General features: G+C 39.6%; 1 protein-coding gene across 1 annotated transcript in view; it reads right to left on the bottom strand.

Moving 5' to 3' along the window:
- Positions 1 to 408: 408 nt before the first annotated feature.
- NCKAP1 (NCK-associated protein 1) overlaps positions 409 to 15,270 on the bottom strand; it is a gene marked incomplete at its 5' end in the record, with an annotated part of 37,824 nt that continues 22,962 nt past the window's right edge. The window contains 7 exons of the mRNA XM_010155395.1: positions 409 to 1,581; positions 2,168 to 2,257; positions 4,895 to 5,004; positions 9,385 to 9,501; positions 11,078 to 11,171; positions 14,565 to 14,645; positions 15,114 to 15,196. Coding sequence (XP_010153697.1) covers positions 1,465 to 1,581; positions 2,168 to 2,257; positions 4,895 to 5,004; positions 9,385 to 9,501; positions 11,078 to 11,171; positions 14,565 to 14,645; positions 15,114 to 15,196 — 692 coding nt within the window. The remainder of the gene's footprint in view (positions 1,582 to 2,167; positions 2,258 to 4,894; positions 5,005 to 9,384; positions 9,502 to 11,077; positions 11,172 to 14,564; positions 14,646 to 15,113; positions 15,197 to 15,270) is intronic.

Genomic DNA, 15,270 nt, shown 5'->3' with positions numbered 1-15,270 from the left:
GCACACAACAGCTCTTTCATAATAGAAGAAGTTAGCAGCGGGCAGCGAAGTCGCACGGAGAACAGGGGCTCTATACAATGTCCAGAGCCCGTCGAGAAACACACAGCTTTTATACGCTGTGGATGAAAGAGCGCAACCATCTGGTCAGCTTTCAGGCTAAATGAGCCAACGCTGTCCTGCATGCCAATTTGCCCGATCGACAAAAAAAAGAGGCCTATTATACATCTGTCTCAGTAATGTCTGATGTTACGGATTTAGCAACACTCTCCTGTTTTATGATTATTTCCAGTTTTAGACTTTAACAATACACTTATTTCTACGGGTACAACTGGCATTGCTGTGTACTACATAAACGCCTGTCTCGCTTTATTATGTAAAATTAAGATTTAAAGGATAATGGCACTAAACTGACACTTTTTACATTGTTTTTAATTCCTTCTTCCAACTTTTTACAAGATTCACTATCGCAGAAGCCAAAAGGTGAAGGATTAAAAGAAGTCTTCACATAAAAGCTCTAAGGATTGATATTTAATGAACTGTGAGATGTAAATCAATGCACAACAGCACAGTTTAACCTTAAAATACTAGGATAACATTTATATTAAAAATAATTCACCTACAGATAATATAGTCTAGTGTTTATTGTATGTTATGGAAGGTACACTTGAATTTCAAAAATTTAAAACATATAAAAAGTGGTTAAGGGCTAACATTTTATCAACATGTGATAAATGTGTAAGAGTGTTTATTATACAGCAGGGTACAATGGTAGTGTTAATGCCAACAGGGCACCACAGAAGTTAGTTTAAAAAAAATTTCCACTATGCTTTATACAAACAACACCACTTGCTGTTGTTTAAGAGTATCGGGAGAGGATGGCTGTCTGAAGGATAAGCAGTCCTATAACATTTTTAATGTCAGATAGTGTCATAGTACGTAGATTGGTGAATATTTCAAAATAAAACTAGAAATGCTGTAATTACTTCACAGAAATGCACATCCAAGATTTTTTTTTTTTCAATAAGAACAATAGGTACAAGATTATAACTCTCCCTATATGAAATAATTTACACACAGATGAAAGCTACACTATCTAAAATAATCACTAAATACATTTTTCTTCTGGGAAATAAACAAGCAATTTTTGTTTTGCATGGTCAATATCAAAAAACATATAGCAGAACTATTTTTTTAAACATAACCGATGTTCTAAAATAAAAAAAATAAAAAAGAAGAAATGAGGAAAAAAAGATTTTCCATGAATGTGCAACCTAAAAATCAACCAAGCTTATATTGTAGTACAACCATATTAAGAAACCACTGATCAGAAATACAACTTTATGGAAAAAGTTTATAATCCACAAAACTGTTCATCAGGCCATAAAGTAAAACAGCTCCACAGTTTACAGATAGAACTGAGGCCACAAAGATGCGTGCTATGTCTTATCTCCAGTAAGTAGCTACTTAGGCAGAGGATGTGACGCTTTGCTTGTAGACGGCATGGTACGCGTTTCTCAGCAAGACGTAAGGGAAACAAGACTCCAAGAGATCCATTGTCAGGAACGGAGACTCCTGCACAATCTGAAAAATACCAGAAACGCGGCGTTTTGCAGAACACCTTCTGCTAATCTATTGCACGGAGATAACTTCTGGTCCGCACCACACCACCACTCACGTGTTTCAGAGCAGAACGAAGTAATACAAAGTTTAAACGTTGGGGAGAAACACGTTGCTATAGTCACAAAGCCAGCAATTTCGCCTTCCTAGATATATAGTCACCTATAGCACTCCTGCCACTTCTGAAAGATACAGAATACCAAAAGGAAAACCTCTGAGCAGAGAGGATTTCCCTCACCCTACTCTGAACAGTGCTGCTTCCATGTGAAATTTGATTTTAATACTGGACGTACTAAATCTTCAACGAAAATGACCTGAACAATGTGATACGATGTTCTAGGCAACAAAGGATGATGCTTAAAAATATGTCTGTGTGTTGGGGGAATGAAAAAATTTCATTTCCAACATTAGCATGCCAGGAAGAATGACATAAAACATTATTTTCCACTGGGTGATGAGCTGAAACACACAAGGTAACACCCAAAACCCCTTGACGCGATGCGGAGCCCGTTTCTGAAGTTAGCAACATGTAAAATAGACAAAAGCTTACCATGTCTAGTAGTAGGTAGACAGATTCTCTGTTCCTTGTAGTAGTTTTGTCCGTCTCCTGGCCAATTTTCAGCAGACTAGACGATGCAAGCTACACAAAACCCAAGAATTTCAAAGCAGTAAGTGAAACAAAATCAAGAAGTTGATTGACTTCTGCTATCTGGCTATACACACCCCCCAAACCTTTCTGAAGAAACCAATGTCCCAGCCAACAGGCACTGCAGTGTACTAGTAACTACGAAGGAAAGTAAGTAACCCTCAACACACAAACCATCGCTGGGCTTCAGTCTCGGTGAGCCATTTCTGTTTATTTCTAGCAGTGTTTAATAAGAAATATGTGCTATTTTAATACAAAAAGTGAATTAACTTACTGCAAAGAACTTCTGGTGGTCATCACTGGTTGGCCATTATAAAGCCTACTGAAATTCAGAGCTTCCATGGGATCAAAAATCTCACTTTCTGTCTCTTTCTCAAACCACACATAAACTTACTTCGCTTTGGTAAGACTGAAAGTGATTAGAGCTTTCATTGTTTGAAGTTACACCCATTTTGCAACAGAAGGACAAATTAAGTTTTACTTCCTAAACTTTTTAAGTAAAGAAATACCACCCTCAATGTAAATGAGTAACATTTTATTAGACCATGAGCAACCCTACAAAACTAGTTTTAAAAGATATTCAAGAAACCTGTAACACGTACTCCGGTATTTACAAGCTCAGGATGACAGAACACAGTAAAATACTTAATTTGCAGATGCACTGATGTTTTCACGCCTTACAGGAATTTGCAAAAAACTCCTTTTCAACTTTCAGATCATCATTTATGCCCCTCACACCAACCAAGAGCCATGTGCCCAAACTGTGTTTACCAGAAATGGGATTTTAACTTAAAATGTTAACTTTAAAATCTAAAATAAGATTCCTTTTGAAAAAAAAATCTGTCATTAATCGATTTGTAATATAACATCAACGTGCGAACTGCAAAATAATCTCAGCACATACACATCAGTATTAAATAACTGATGTTAAAATACTAAGTTTTATCTGTATTTAATTAACTTTGACAGAAAAGCAGATCATCCCCAGCAGCACATTTTCTTCTTAAGAGAAGTATTTTCCTTTTGGACTAACAGTAAGTGACATACGAAGAGGTGTTAGAAAGGAAAGATTATCAAAGTATCTGAACCACCAAGCCGTGGTCTGTGCAGTGAAAGCAGTGGTCTGCAACCAGTTCGTAAACACTGAAAAAATGCAAACCTCATACCTAAAATGTTTTTATCACATGAAACTATACTGGTTTCCTTCACTTGTCAAACATGTGCTACTTGACACAACCATTTCTCTTTCATCTTTTACAGCCAGCAGTTGCATTAGACAAGGTCAATGGCCAAAGGTTTTTTCCTGCTTTACAAAATGCAATGAACCTCCAGAAATGAAAGGTCTTTTTAAGGGGAAAAAAAGGAAAGAAAAACTGATTCTGTGGACTTTCCGTTACAGAAAGTTACCATTATCCCACCCTCATACACGTGTGAGGCACCTAAGATAAGGGGGAGAGGGAGAGAAGAGATGCTTTTTCATATTGAAGGCCAACAGCAAAAATAATTTAAAAGCAGTAGGAATTCTTAAAAATTTACGTGAAGCTGCTGTTTTAGCCTTTCGTTTCCCCTCAAGTATTAGCTAATGAAGAGCTGCTTTAAAAATTCTATTTCCACCCGGGCAGCACACCAAAATGTACTAAAAGTGCATCACCACCACCTAAGGGCTTTTTTTTTCTAAGTATTGCTAAGGATTTCAGAACCTTTGATCTTCAACCTACTCTGAAGCATAAAAATTCCTCTCCCCAAATATTCCTGCAACATACCACTATCAGCTCCCGTTTAAGAAGAGCGGACACGTCAGAGGGCACAACTCAAAAGCTGCTCTGGATTTACCTTCTTTGAAAAAGTAAAATAAACTTAAGGGTCCAACACATCATGGGAAAGAGCCTGCTAGACAGAACCTTGATTTTTATATGCATTGCACAGTTCTTTTTCCAGTCACGGGCCACACAACTGAAGAGATGGTGTGTGCTAAAATATTAAAGATTATACTGAAATGTAATACATTATGACACTTGTACTAATTTGCTGCTGTTTCTTTCCAACATCACACCGAGTTGACTGTTGCTAACGGACTACTATTCAATTTAACCTACATATAGACTGGTATTAACAATATGCTTTTCTCTCTTGTGCACTAAACCCAGACTTATATGAAATCAACTGCATCCCAAATTAATACTACATTTTCCACCCAAATCTGAAAATATGTCCTGAAGTCCACACGTAGTTTTCTTCTTAAGATACAAATTTTAACCTATTGCTAGACTTCAAAAAGTAACTTACCCACACCTGATTTTCTCTTAATCAAAATAAACACTGTAGTATAGAGTAACTTTAGTTTCTCTGCAATCTATAATTGCAGGAAAATAAATATTACAAGCATTACGAAGCAATATTGCTACTGGAATAAATGTTGGTTAATCAATACTCATCCATGTTAATCTAAGTCTTTATAGTATGCCCTTGTCCTTAAGATCACTCATGGCTGATTGCAGCTGCAACAGCAAACACACTGATAATGCTCACGCGGTACAAACTACCCTCTGCATAAAAGCTGATTGAGGGGCTTTAGGGGGTGAGAGTTCCCCTTTTTAGCAGAGCTAGCTCAAGAAATGAAGTTATACATACGGCCAAAAATTCCTTAAGACGGTCTTCAATGCTTCCCTTGTGGATGGTAAATAAAGCTGCAGCAATCTGGTTGATCGCTTTCGCCAAGCAATGAATGTTGTTGCAATGCCCTAAACAAAAACACATACAGATCATCGTGTTTGAAGACAACGGGAGTCTTTGGGAAGTATCGCCAAAGAGCAAAGACTTGTCACGATGGAGATGAGGAAAGCCACCAGAAGTACATCTCCCTCCTGAATGCTGCAACGGTCACAACCACCTGATAAAAATCCCTGTGGCTTTTAGAAAGAAGGAAAAATAATGTATTGGAAGTTTATTTGGCTATGAAACTTGAGAGTATTACCCCTTGACTAGGCTAAAGACACATGTGCAAGCGAACTTTTTCAAGCTAAATTGGCTATTTTTCTCCCCTCATGCCCAGAGAGCCAAGAGATCTACAGGATCTCAAGACAAAGCTGCCAAACTGCTAACTGCTGTATGCAACATTTTGCCTAAAATTCACCTGGGCTTCAGAAGCCTGGAAGGTGATTAAATAACACCAGCTTTCAGAGGACAGAACAACTGCTCCTCAGTAAGCCTGGTACCTCTGCACAGAATCACAGACTGGTTTAGGTTGGAAGGGACCTTAAAGCTCATCTAGTTCCAACCCCTCTGCCACGGGCAGGGACCCCTTCCACGAGACCAGGTTGCTCCAAGCCTCATCCAGCCTGGCCTTGGACACTTCCAGGGATGGGGCATCCACAGCTTCTCTGGGCAATCTGTCCCAGTGCCTCCCCCCCCTCTCTGGGAAGAACTTCTTCCTGATATCCAATCTAACCCTCCCCACTTTCAATTTAACCCCGTTACCCCTTGTCCTGTCACTACAGGCCCTTGGGAAAAGTCCCCCCCAGCTCCCTTGTAGCCCCTTCAGGTACTGAAAGGTGCATTAAGGTCTTCCCAGAGCCTCCTCCAGGCTGAACAAGCCCAACTCTCTCATCCTTTTTTCATAAGAGAGGTGCTCTAGTCTTCTGATTAGGCAAATTAAGTCAATTCTACCACGTTTAAACAAAATTAATAGACACAGGGGCAAATATCTTGGGAAAGCTCTGCCATATGTAAAGGAGGAGGTCACTGAAGGAGTTAAGAAGCATACAAAAGCAGGCAAACACTACTGATTTTTACCAATTCTTTTTGACCACTGCTGAGCACTAAGCTCATTTTTTCATTTAGTTGTTTATCAACTCATGCCTGAAGAACAAGGTCAGCTAGAGCCCATCACTCCACATGAGAAAAAGTAATTTTTTTCCCCATGCATATCACGATTGTTACTTAAAGTGAATTTTATCTATAGTTTTATTGCACAATTACACAGTGTCATAGTTTCTATCTGCAGCTCTTTACTCCTCTAATATCCTCAATAACTTCATGTGATACAAAAGTTTGCACAACCCACTCTCCACCCTCTGTCTGGGTGGTCTGTGAACATGTAGGTCCCAGAAAAGATCCCTGTGGATCTCCACCAGCAGCCCCGCGCCCACCCCCCCCCAAGTTGATCCTCCTACTCCGTCCCCTATCTTTTATTTAAATACTGCTGCATGAGCAGGCGAGCCTAAAAAAAGAACAGATCACCACTTTCCTTGAATATCAGTCAAGAACATCTGTTCTTCTTAATTCTGATTTGTTTGTATTTTTTTTAAGTGCCTTGATTTTTTGAAGTGACTTCATTTTTATGTCTCAGGCTGCAGACAAAGCATCAGCAAGGGAATTCAGCTGACAAACTGTTGCCTTCCAACCTGCGACGGGTTTCAAGTATGTGGAAAAGGCTGTATTTCTTGCAGACAAGTGTTCTGTTCTAGCCTCCAGATGACAAATTACTCCTCTAGCCTGGTATTTGACTAGCAGCTCAGATTTTTTACTGGGAACAAAAGCAAGGGTCTGTTAGAGTCAGCCTTTATCTGGAGCTAGTGTAAGGAACAGGCTTGCTCCTGAAGTAGACAGAGAGAATGCAGGCATTGCTAAAGCTGCCCAAGAACCGTCTGTATTTGGGAGGTATGTCTTGCCAGATTAGAAAGCTGAAACACCTTCAAATCTGTGACACACTGGTGGATAAATTCAGGATTTGTGCAGGCAATTTACTTCATAAAAAGCAGCATTTATTAAGTTCTCATTCTGGAAACAGCATCTATATTAAGTGTCTAAAGCCAGATGTTCTACAATAAGGGCAGAAATATTTTGCAAGAAAGGCAGGACTGACAAGGTCTGTTTGTTCAGTTATTTTTGTAGAGTGAACAGGTTTTATATATTCCTTTGCCAGACTTTTCCTCCCAATAAAAAAAGAGCCCACTCAGTAAAGAATTACATAATACAGAGGCCACATCTCATAAAATCAGTAGCAAGTCTTAATACGGGCTTTGAGTTCCTGATGTAACTTGTCTCCAGTCATAGTTTTATGACATCTTGTTCACTGTACTTAAAGAACCCACTTTGAAATTGGCTTTCTCTGACTTCATGTTAAGAGTTCCTGAATGTAAATGAAATCACAGAAACTGGAGTATTTAAGCTACATGATAGAAAACAGGCAGAAGATATGAATTATCTGTTGTTTCAGACTGCTAAGAACCTGAGGAATAAAGAGGGTCCTTGGAAGAGAGCGGAGTTTGGGGAAGGCAACCTGCATGAGCTTTAACCTGCTGGAGAAACTCTAGCTAGCCCGACTCATATTCTTAGAAATAAATCTGCAAAGGGGTGAACGGGAAAATATAATCACTGTTTAAAACTTGTAGTACTGTTCCCCTGGCAGGCTGTATTAAGTTCTGAAACTCTACAGTGGTAAGATGGTTTCAAAGGAGAAACCGGGAGCAGAAAATGCTTCCAGAGGATTTCTCTTATGAAACCATGAATAAGTAATATTTAAGAGATGTGGTCTTAAACACACAAGTTCATTTGGACTGACGTAAGAGAATCAACCCGATTGCCCTTGAACAGGCAAGTTTCTACCTGTGCCCCTCACCAATCACATTTGATATTCCCTGCCCTTGCCTGTATTCTGAGTTTCTCACTCAGCTGTCGTGACTTTGAAAATGCTCACAAAAAGTGGTAGAATCATAGAATCACAGACTGGTTTGGGTTGGAAGGGACCTTAAAGCTCATCCAGTTCCAAACCCCTTGCCATAGGCAGGGACACCCTCCACAAGACCAGGTTGCTCCAAGCCTCATCCAGCCTGGCCTTGGACACTTCCAGGGATGGGGCATCCACAGCTTCTCTGGGCAACCTGTCCCAGCGCCTCCCCACCCTCTCCGGGAAGAACTTCTTCCTGATATCCAATCTAAACCCTTCCACTTTCAATTTAAACCCGTTACCCAATGTCCTATCATAGTATATCACAGTATAGAAATACTATGAGAGTGCAGATAACATGAAACAACTCCGTGGGTTACCCATTGCTTGCATCAGAAAAAGCTGTTACCTCTAAAACTCCTAACTTTTCAAATCAATGTTCAAGTTCTACTCATTGCATCAGATTTATCCAACTTTTTCACTGCTGGTGAAAGGCTACACTATGTCTGAAGTTAAACTAGAGCTAACAAATCTCTCAAAACTGAAGAAAATGTTAATTAATTTGGGTCTCTCAAAAAATGTGATTTGCATACCACGCTAAGTGATATAGTACGCTTTCAGAGCTTTTTGTCTTTTCCTGGTACCCTAAAATTTCCCAAGTCAGTTTAGATGTTCTTTGTGAGCTGAATTTTAACTGAAGTAAAAATAAGGTAACTTTAAAAAAAATGAAATAGAAAAAACACACTGTACCCAGTAAATGGATGCAGAATAAACATGGTCTTTTATATAAGCCATGCTACACATCACAAAGGAAATAGCTTGAACAGCTGAAAGGTGACTTTTGTATGTCTTGGAACAGCTTTATCATTCTTCTTCTCAACTTAATTTTGTCTGAAAGAGGACTTTTTTTGTGGATTACATGCAAAGAATTTCCTTGAGGCAAAGATTTTTTTTTTTTTCCTAAATAAGAAAGTTGACCTACTGTGTAGGATGTAATTCTGTTCACAGCTCACACCTTCCAGATTCTGTTTTTAACATTTTATGCTTAGTAATATGAACAGGGTATTAAATATAGAAAAGACACCTTGTATGAGCGGCCCAAAGCCAACGTAAAGATTCGTAAAACATCTATACTATTATATATTAAGCCTCACTGTATTTAATGTAGCAATTCCACATATTAGGACGTGATTGCCCCCTACAGTATCTGAACTTTTCTTAAAATCTCAACTGGAAGACTTATTTTTTCACAGAAAGTTATCTCAAATGAGAGTTAAGTAAATGCTTCTTAAAGTAACTTTCAGAAGAACTTTTCTGGAGGAGCGCTAACTGATTTTTAAGTTTTCTTCACTAGAAAATGTAAGTAAACATTTAAAGCAAAAGTATTCAAGAAACTAGCAGGAGTCCTATGGAGAAGGCATTCACAGCACACACTTAGCTGACTGTACCTTACCTTCAATGGCCGGGCTATACTGAGACATCACATTACTCGCCAGAGTCGGCAAGGAGACTGCCACGAAGACCATGAGGAGGCAAGCGATTTTATACTCTTCTTCTGGACTAATGTTTTCTAAAAACAAAAACAAAGTCCTTGAATTAAAGAAGTCATCTTGAAGTATTGCCTTTGAACTGCAGGTAGTTTAGAATATGAAGTGTTTGGCCGAACTGAAATTTAAACTTGTCAACAACAAACTCAAGGTACGTATTGTGAAAGGAGGAATATTAGGCAGTCTCCCCAAAAGACACAGGGCAGAGTTTCAGGAGTACCAGTTTGTTATCTACAAGAATGAAGGCAAGCCACTGCCACCCTATCACTTCTAACCGTTTAGTAACTAAGACCTTAATACGCTGAGCAGAATAGCACTTTTACACGCTGGTGTAAATGCAGTTATTGCTCTGAGGCGAAGAGAGCTTCTCACACTGAAACCTTGTGTTTTCAAGAACAGCAGCATCAACAGATATTAGCATAAGATCGGTTTAAAAAAAGGGTCAACCTTTTTGGGAAATACAGTCCTTACATTTGTATAAACTGAATTACTAAAAGCAAAATACTTCAAACTGCAAAAGTAAGAATCAAAATACAAGATCCTAACCAAACAGGAAAATATACTGAAATTCCCTGTCTTACTGACCCAGCTTCAACATTTCACGGCTGCACCACAGTGAAAAGATCCTATTTTAAATGCCATTTCAGATGCTGGCTATCTTTCAAAGATACACCTACACATATGATACATATAATGGATACAAACCAAACCGATCTTATTTTAAGGTGCACAAAGAAACTGTGCTTGACACTTAAGTAGGAATATCCAAATGCCACTTGGAATTAGCTGTATTTTCCCCTCCCAAAATAACTACTACAGGTAGTATTTAAAATAATCACAATCTGATTGTAACATTAACTATGCATTACACAAAATAAAAAGCAATAAAGTGCTCAGTAAGGAAGATAGGGGGAAAAAAAAACCCTGAAGACTGTCAAAAAGCACTTAAAAATCTTAACTCATGCCTTCGCACCTGCCAGAGTAAACAAAACTGAAAAGCTTCAGCATTGGTGCTTTAAAACAAGTAAGAGGAAGCACTACACATGTCAGAACATTAACGTGCTTATTTTAGCTCGTTTCCCCTTGTAAGCTCGGTGTTAACACTTGTGTAACACACCGGTAACACCATGTTGTGGAATTCATGAAGTGCATTTAGTTGGCATTTCCGCTCCCAACACCTTCTCGTGTGACAGGGATTTGTCAGAGCTCTGTACAAGACAACTGATCGTGTCCACAGTTGTTCACAAGACAGTCCTATTTGCACTGTCCTTAAATTACAGGAGCTTTCACCAATAGCTATTAACCCCTTTCAACATACACTCGTTATTCTTTTCTAGGTCACCAAGATAACTCACACGTGGTCGAAAAGATTCTCAAGCTAACACATCAGTAGGCAGCTGGCACAAATAATTCATGTTCTTACACTATTTATGGAGTTCATTGAAGGAATAAAAAGGACCCAAGAGATGAAAGTCTCCTCCTAGCACTTTAAACACTTCCATACCTGGGTGCATTTATTTTTTTTGCTACCCCTAGTGTGGGTTGTGGGGTGTTTTTAACTCCTCCTACCTTATGTTTTTTTGAGTTGTAACTTCTCACCTGACTTTTGGGAAGACAGTGCTACGACCAAGGCAGGATCAATCTCACAAGGCAATCCAGCAGCTGATGACAGCTCATATACATTCATTGCCACCTGAGGACCAGAAGAAAGACAATCACAACAAAAAGACAACACTGAACGCTTTTTGTGTAAGCGTGACGATGCCCGGTTTTGCCGTCACGTTTAAAATGCTCGAATCGGTGCACTAAGGAATTTCAGAGACTTGGCTAAAACAGGATGGAGAGACTCTAAGTTTTTGTTTTGTTTCTAACTGACGTTGAGCAGCTGGGTCAGTACTTGGTGTGCTAGATTATCATTTCTTCTTGTCAAGCCAAACAAAGCTTGTATACTTTTCAACATTACCTCCAAAGCAAACATCCTGACTTCCAATTACTTGTTTCTACATCTTTCATCACTGTTCAAGAGAAGCTAACAGATTTTTCTCTACCATAGCTAAAGTATCAACTAACATCTGCAAATATTGCATTTCTAGACAAAAGTCACAATCTGGTGAAATATTCCAGTAAGGCAGAAACCTTACAACATTCCAATTCGATACAGATTCAGTGTCCGGTGATTCTAAGTGCCAAGAATTAGACTCTAAGTGGCCCTAACACTTGGAAGAACTAAGAGCATCTTGAAACATATTCCATTTTCCAGCCTGCCCCAGGCTGTGTCTTTTATTGCAGTGAACAAATGTTCAACGTAGTTGTTTTCTCTTTCCTCAGTTTACATTTTGGGCAAAGTATCTGAAGCTGCAGTTCAGATGCATCTCTGCAAAGGCAGGTTCATACCAAACACAGAGGACAACGGAAGATGCTAGCAGTGTGTCTTACTGCCATTAATATTTGGAAAGTTTTACACTTTGCCCATAAATCCCACATGGAGTTGGTCAGCTGCACATAGGGGACATTGTGCAGGCTATCCTTATTCGTGTGCTCCGGCCTGGCTACCCCGAGGGCAAGTTCTGCTATGAAAAGCACACAGCGTTGTTTGCCCAGTGCTATGCTGTCAGCAGGACACCTGATACTCCCTTGAGTACAGTCCTACATTAAAAGAATTACAGAGCATTCTGGACTGGAGCTGGTTCACAACAAACTGGTTAAGGAGCGACAGTGGAACAAATGCAAGCTTGTTTCAAAAAGCCTCTATAGATATCCCAACCATTTAATAGTAAAAATAACCAAACAAAAGGAGAACAAATCCCCATTTTGCCAGTCATCCAAATCATAAGTTTTGGAGATACTAAAATAAAAATAACATTTCATAGAAAGTATTTATTCCATCAACAGCTTTAATGCTATTTATGCTTTGCTTGGTAAATTCTGTACATGGGAAATTACTATTATTATGTCCTAAAATATCTCCAATTGGGCAACTGTTGCAATCCATTGTACAAAGCCTTGTATAGATCCGCCTGTTGACATGCCCTCACTTAAGAAAAAAAAAAAAGGCTGGCTTATTGTCCCGAAAGCAGCTTTTCCTGCCTACAATTGCACTGCTGTATGTGACAAGGCCAGGATAAAGCTCAGACAATGAGCTGCTGATTGTCCACAGGGCTTAATTGCTAGCAGGCTCCTAGCACAGTTCTGGCGCTCCCTACAAGCTGTTTTCAAGACAAAGCTCTGGCAGAGCTGCGGGGTAGCACATGTCAGAATTCCCAATATTCCCAGTAGGCACTATGGACAAGACTACACAGGTTTGGCGGCTTCTCCACACACAGCCTTCCAGCATTATCCAGGCAAGCTATGTACTCTCAAAAAAGCCTATGTGGCATCACGCCACACCGCAAGACGTGACAGCTACGGCTGGTGTCACGTGAACACCAGCATGGGGGACTGTTCCACAGCACTTAAGCGTTTATTTCAGACACTTTGAACCAGAAAAAAACCCCCACACAACACAGGTGTATCTAGGAATCACCATGGAACTGCAGCAGACCCAGAGACGGCCAAAAGCCAAACGTTACGTGAAGCTGAGGCAACTAGGTAGTGCTGCATGGCACGAGCCAGAGAGCAGTCCTCAGCACGGTTTTATTTAGCAGTAGGTAGCTGTTTTGCCATCCAATTATTCCAGTGACCGCAAATTACTCCAGTGACTTCCAGAAGAGAAGCAGCAAGTACCATGCTTTCTGTATCTGCCCACACAAACGAGGTTCAGTGATGTCTTCAGAGATACACCGAGACGCTTAAAACGATGTTATCATCAGCTGACAAGTATCAGTGGTAGGGTATGCTCTTCAACCATTACTGCCGCAGCCTTTATCTCACCCTATTCTTCAGCACCCCTTTCATATCAGAAGGTGTAAGATGCTTTCTAAAAAGATCAAGTAATGTAAGCAGTGAACTTCCCTTCTCATCTGTTCTGCGTGCCGATTCCACAAGTTCAGTGGAACGTGATGTTTTGGTGATCAACTGCCTCCTCTGTAACTACAGGTGGGAATTTTACAAGGGCTTTTCTTGAGAAGTGCAAAGGCAACTTGCACCATTCTGATACAATTTTTATCATGAACCAGCATCCCTAAAGTTAAATTTCCACAGCATTTCCACAGAATTCCTCTACTGTAGTATGAATTCCAATGTGTTCTGGGACATCAAACATTCATGGCTGGTTTATCACCGTTTCAAGTTTCAAAAAGCACGTGATCGTATTTTGGAGTGCAACGGCATACACAAGAAGTTTCTGTAACTTGTCATACTCTTCACGCAACCTCTGACTCAGACTGACTGCTAAACCGTGTCTTCTGAAATCGTGAGGCCCACCACAATGGACTCTGAACTGTCCTGTTAATGTTCTTTTAAAAAGAAGAAGGATGTTTTTTATTTAGTGAATCTTCATACACAACAGAACTTCAGTCTCTTTCCTCAAGAGTAAATAGGAAAATGTGATTTTCAAGGTCAGGAACAACAACCTATTCTGGCCCTCAAAAACCAGCTAGGCTGCAGCTACTCTGCGTATGCGTCCAGCAGCCACGTGATGCACCGACACGGGTTTTTGGATGGAAACGTACTACCGTTCAGAAGCAAGGCATCTTATTTAAGCTGCCAACTATTTTTCAAGCATTTCAGACAGTGGGTTCACAAGAATTTTCTATTTAAGGTCAAAATTAGACTTGTAACTATTACATGCACTCAGCTCCAAACATGTACACAGAACCCTCGAAACACTTTTACACTGCTCACACTATGAAATGGCTCAGGATTCTTCCCTTCATCTCCTAGTCAAGTTTTAACACTTGATAAATTCTGTTCTTAATTCCTTCCATGAAAGTTCTCAAATGTGAGCACATACAGTGCTTATCCTGTCCGTGGTTGTTTTTTCCCAGAGCATTAGGAGGCTGCAGATGCACAAATGCCTAGCTCTTTGGAAAAAAAAAAGGGTGTTCTTTGTTTTTGGATGTTTCACACTGAGCACGAAACTCTTGCCCCTTGCATATTTTCATTAAGCTCCATAAATGACTCCAGCACCCTTTGGGCCAAACATTACCTTCATGTCAGTCTCTCTTGGAATGTGATCTTTAAAGTCCTCGATGGAACTTACAAGGAAAGGAATGTGGTAGGATAAGACCTAAGAGAGACAAACACATACAAAATGAGAAACAATACTTCCCATGTTAATGACCACTTAGACACTATGCTTATTTTACTGGACTTATTAATTTACATGAAATATTTGATGCATATTAGTTTTTCAGATCCAGGACATTAAAGCCCAACAAACACAAAATCAAGCTGTTTGCAAACAAAAGGAATCGAAAGCTTTTAAAGCATACTAAAGAGACATAGAGAGCCATGCTCAAACTAAAACCTGTATGTTTTAATGTAACATTTCTCTGAACCATACACAAAAAATAGATTCCCCCACCCCCAACCTGCAATTCCAAGTTCAGTTATGACCAAGTATTGCCATTTTACCCACATGCCAACCTTTTAAGAGGTGTCATTCCTAAATAGCAAAAGATTTAGGATACGCCCTATCATTCCATTAGATTAAATGCAATGAAAATTATTCACAACATATTCAGTTATTCCTTACATCTCTAAGTGCTTCCTGTGCCAAGGACCGAAAAGACAAGATAACGCCGATAATCGTCATTCTCTTCAAAACACTGTCAACAGCTGAAGAGAAACAAGAACAACAGTGAATAAGAACCTGTTAATGTTTACAAGCTCAATTCTTAAAAAAGAAAAAA

The sequence above is a fragment of the Eurypyga helias genome, unplaced genomic scaffold (genome assembly GCF_000690775.1).
Source record: "Eurypyga helias isolate BGI_N326 unplaced genomic scaffold, ASM69077v1 scaffold27227, whole genome shotgun sequence".
NCBI lineage: Eukaryota > Metazoa > Chordata > Aves > Eurypygiformes > Eurypygidae > Eurypyga > Eurypyga helias.
Note: the sequence above shows the minus strand (reverse complement) of the source record. Positions and strands in the feature narration are given on the sequence as shown.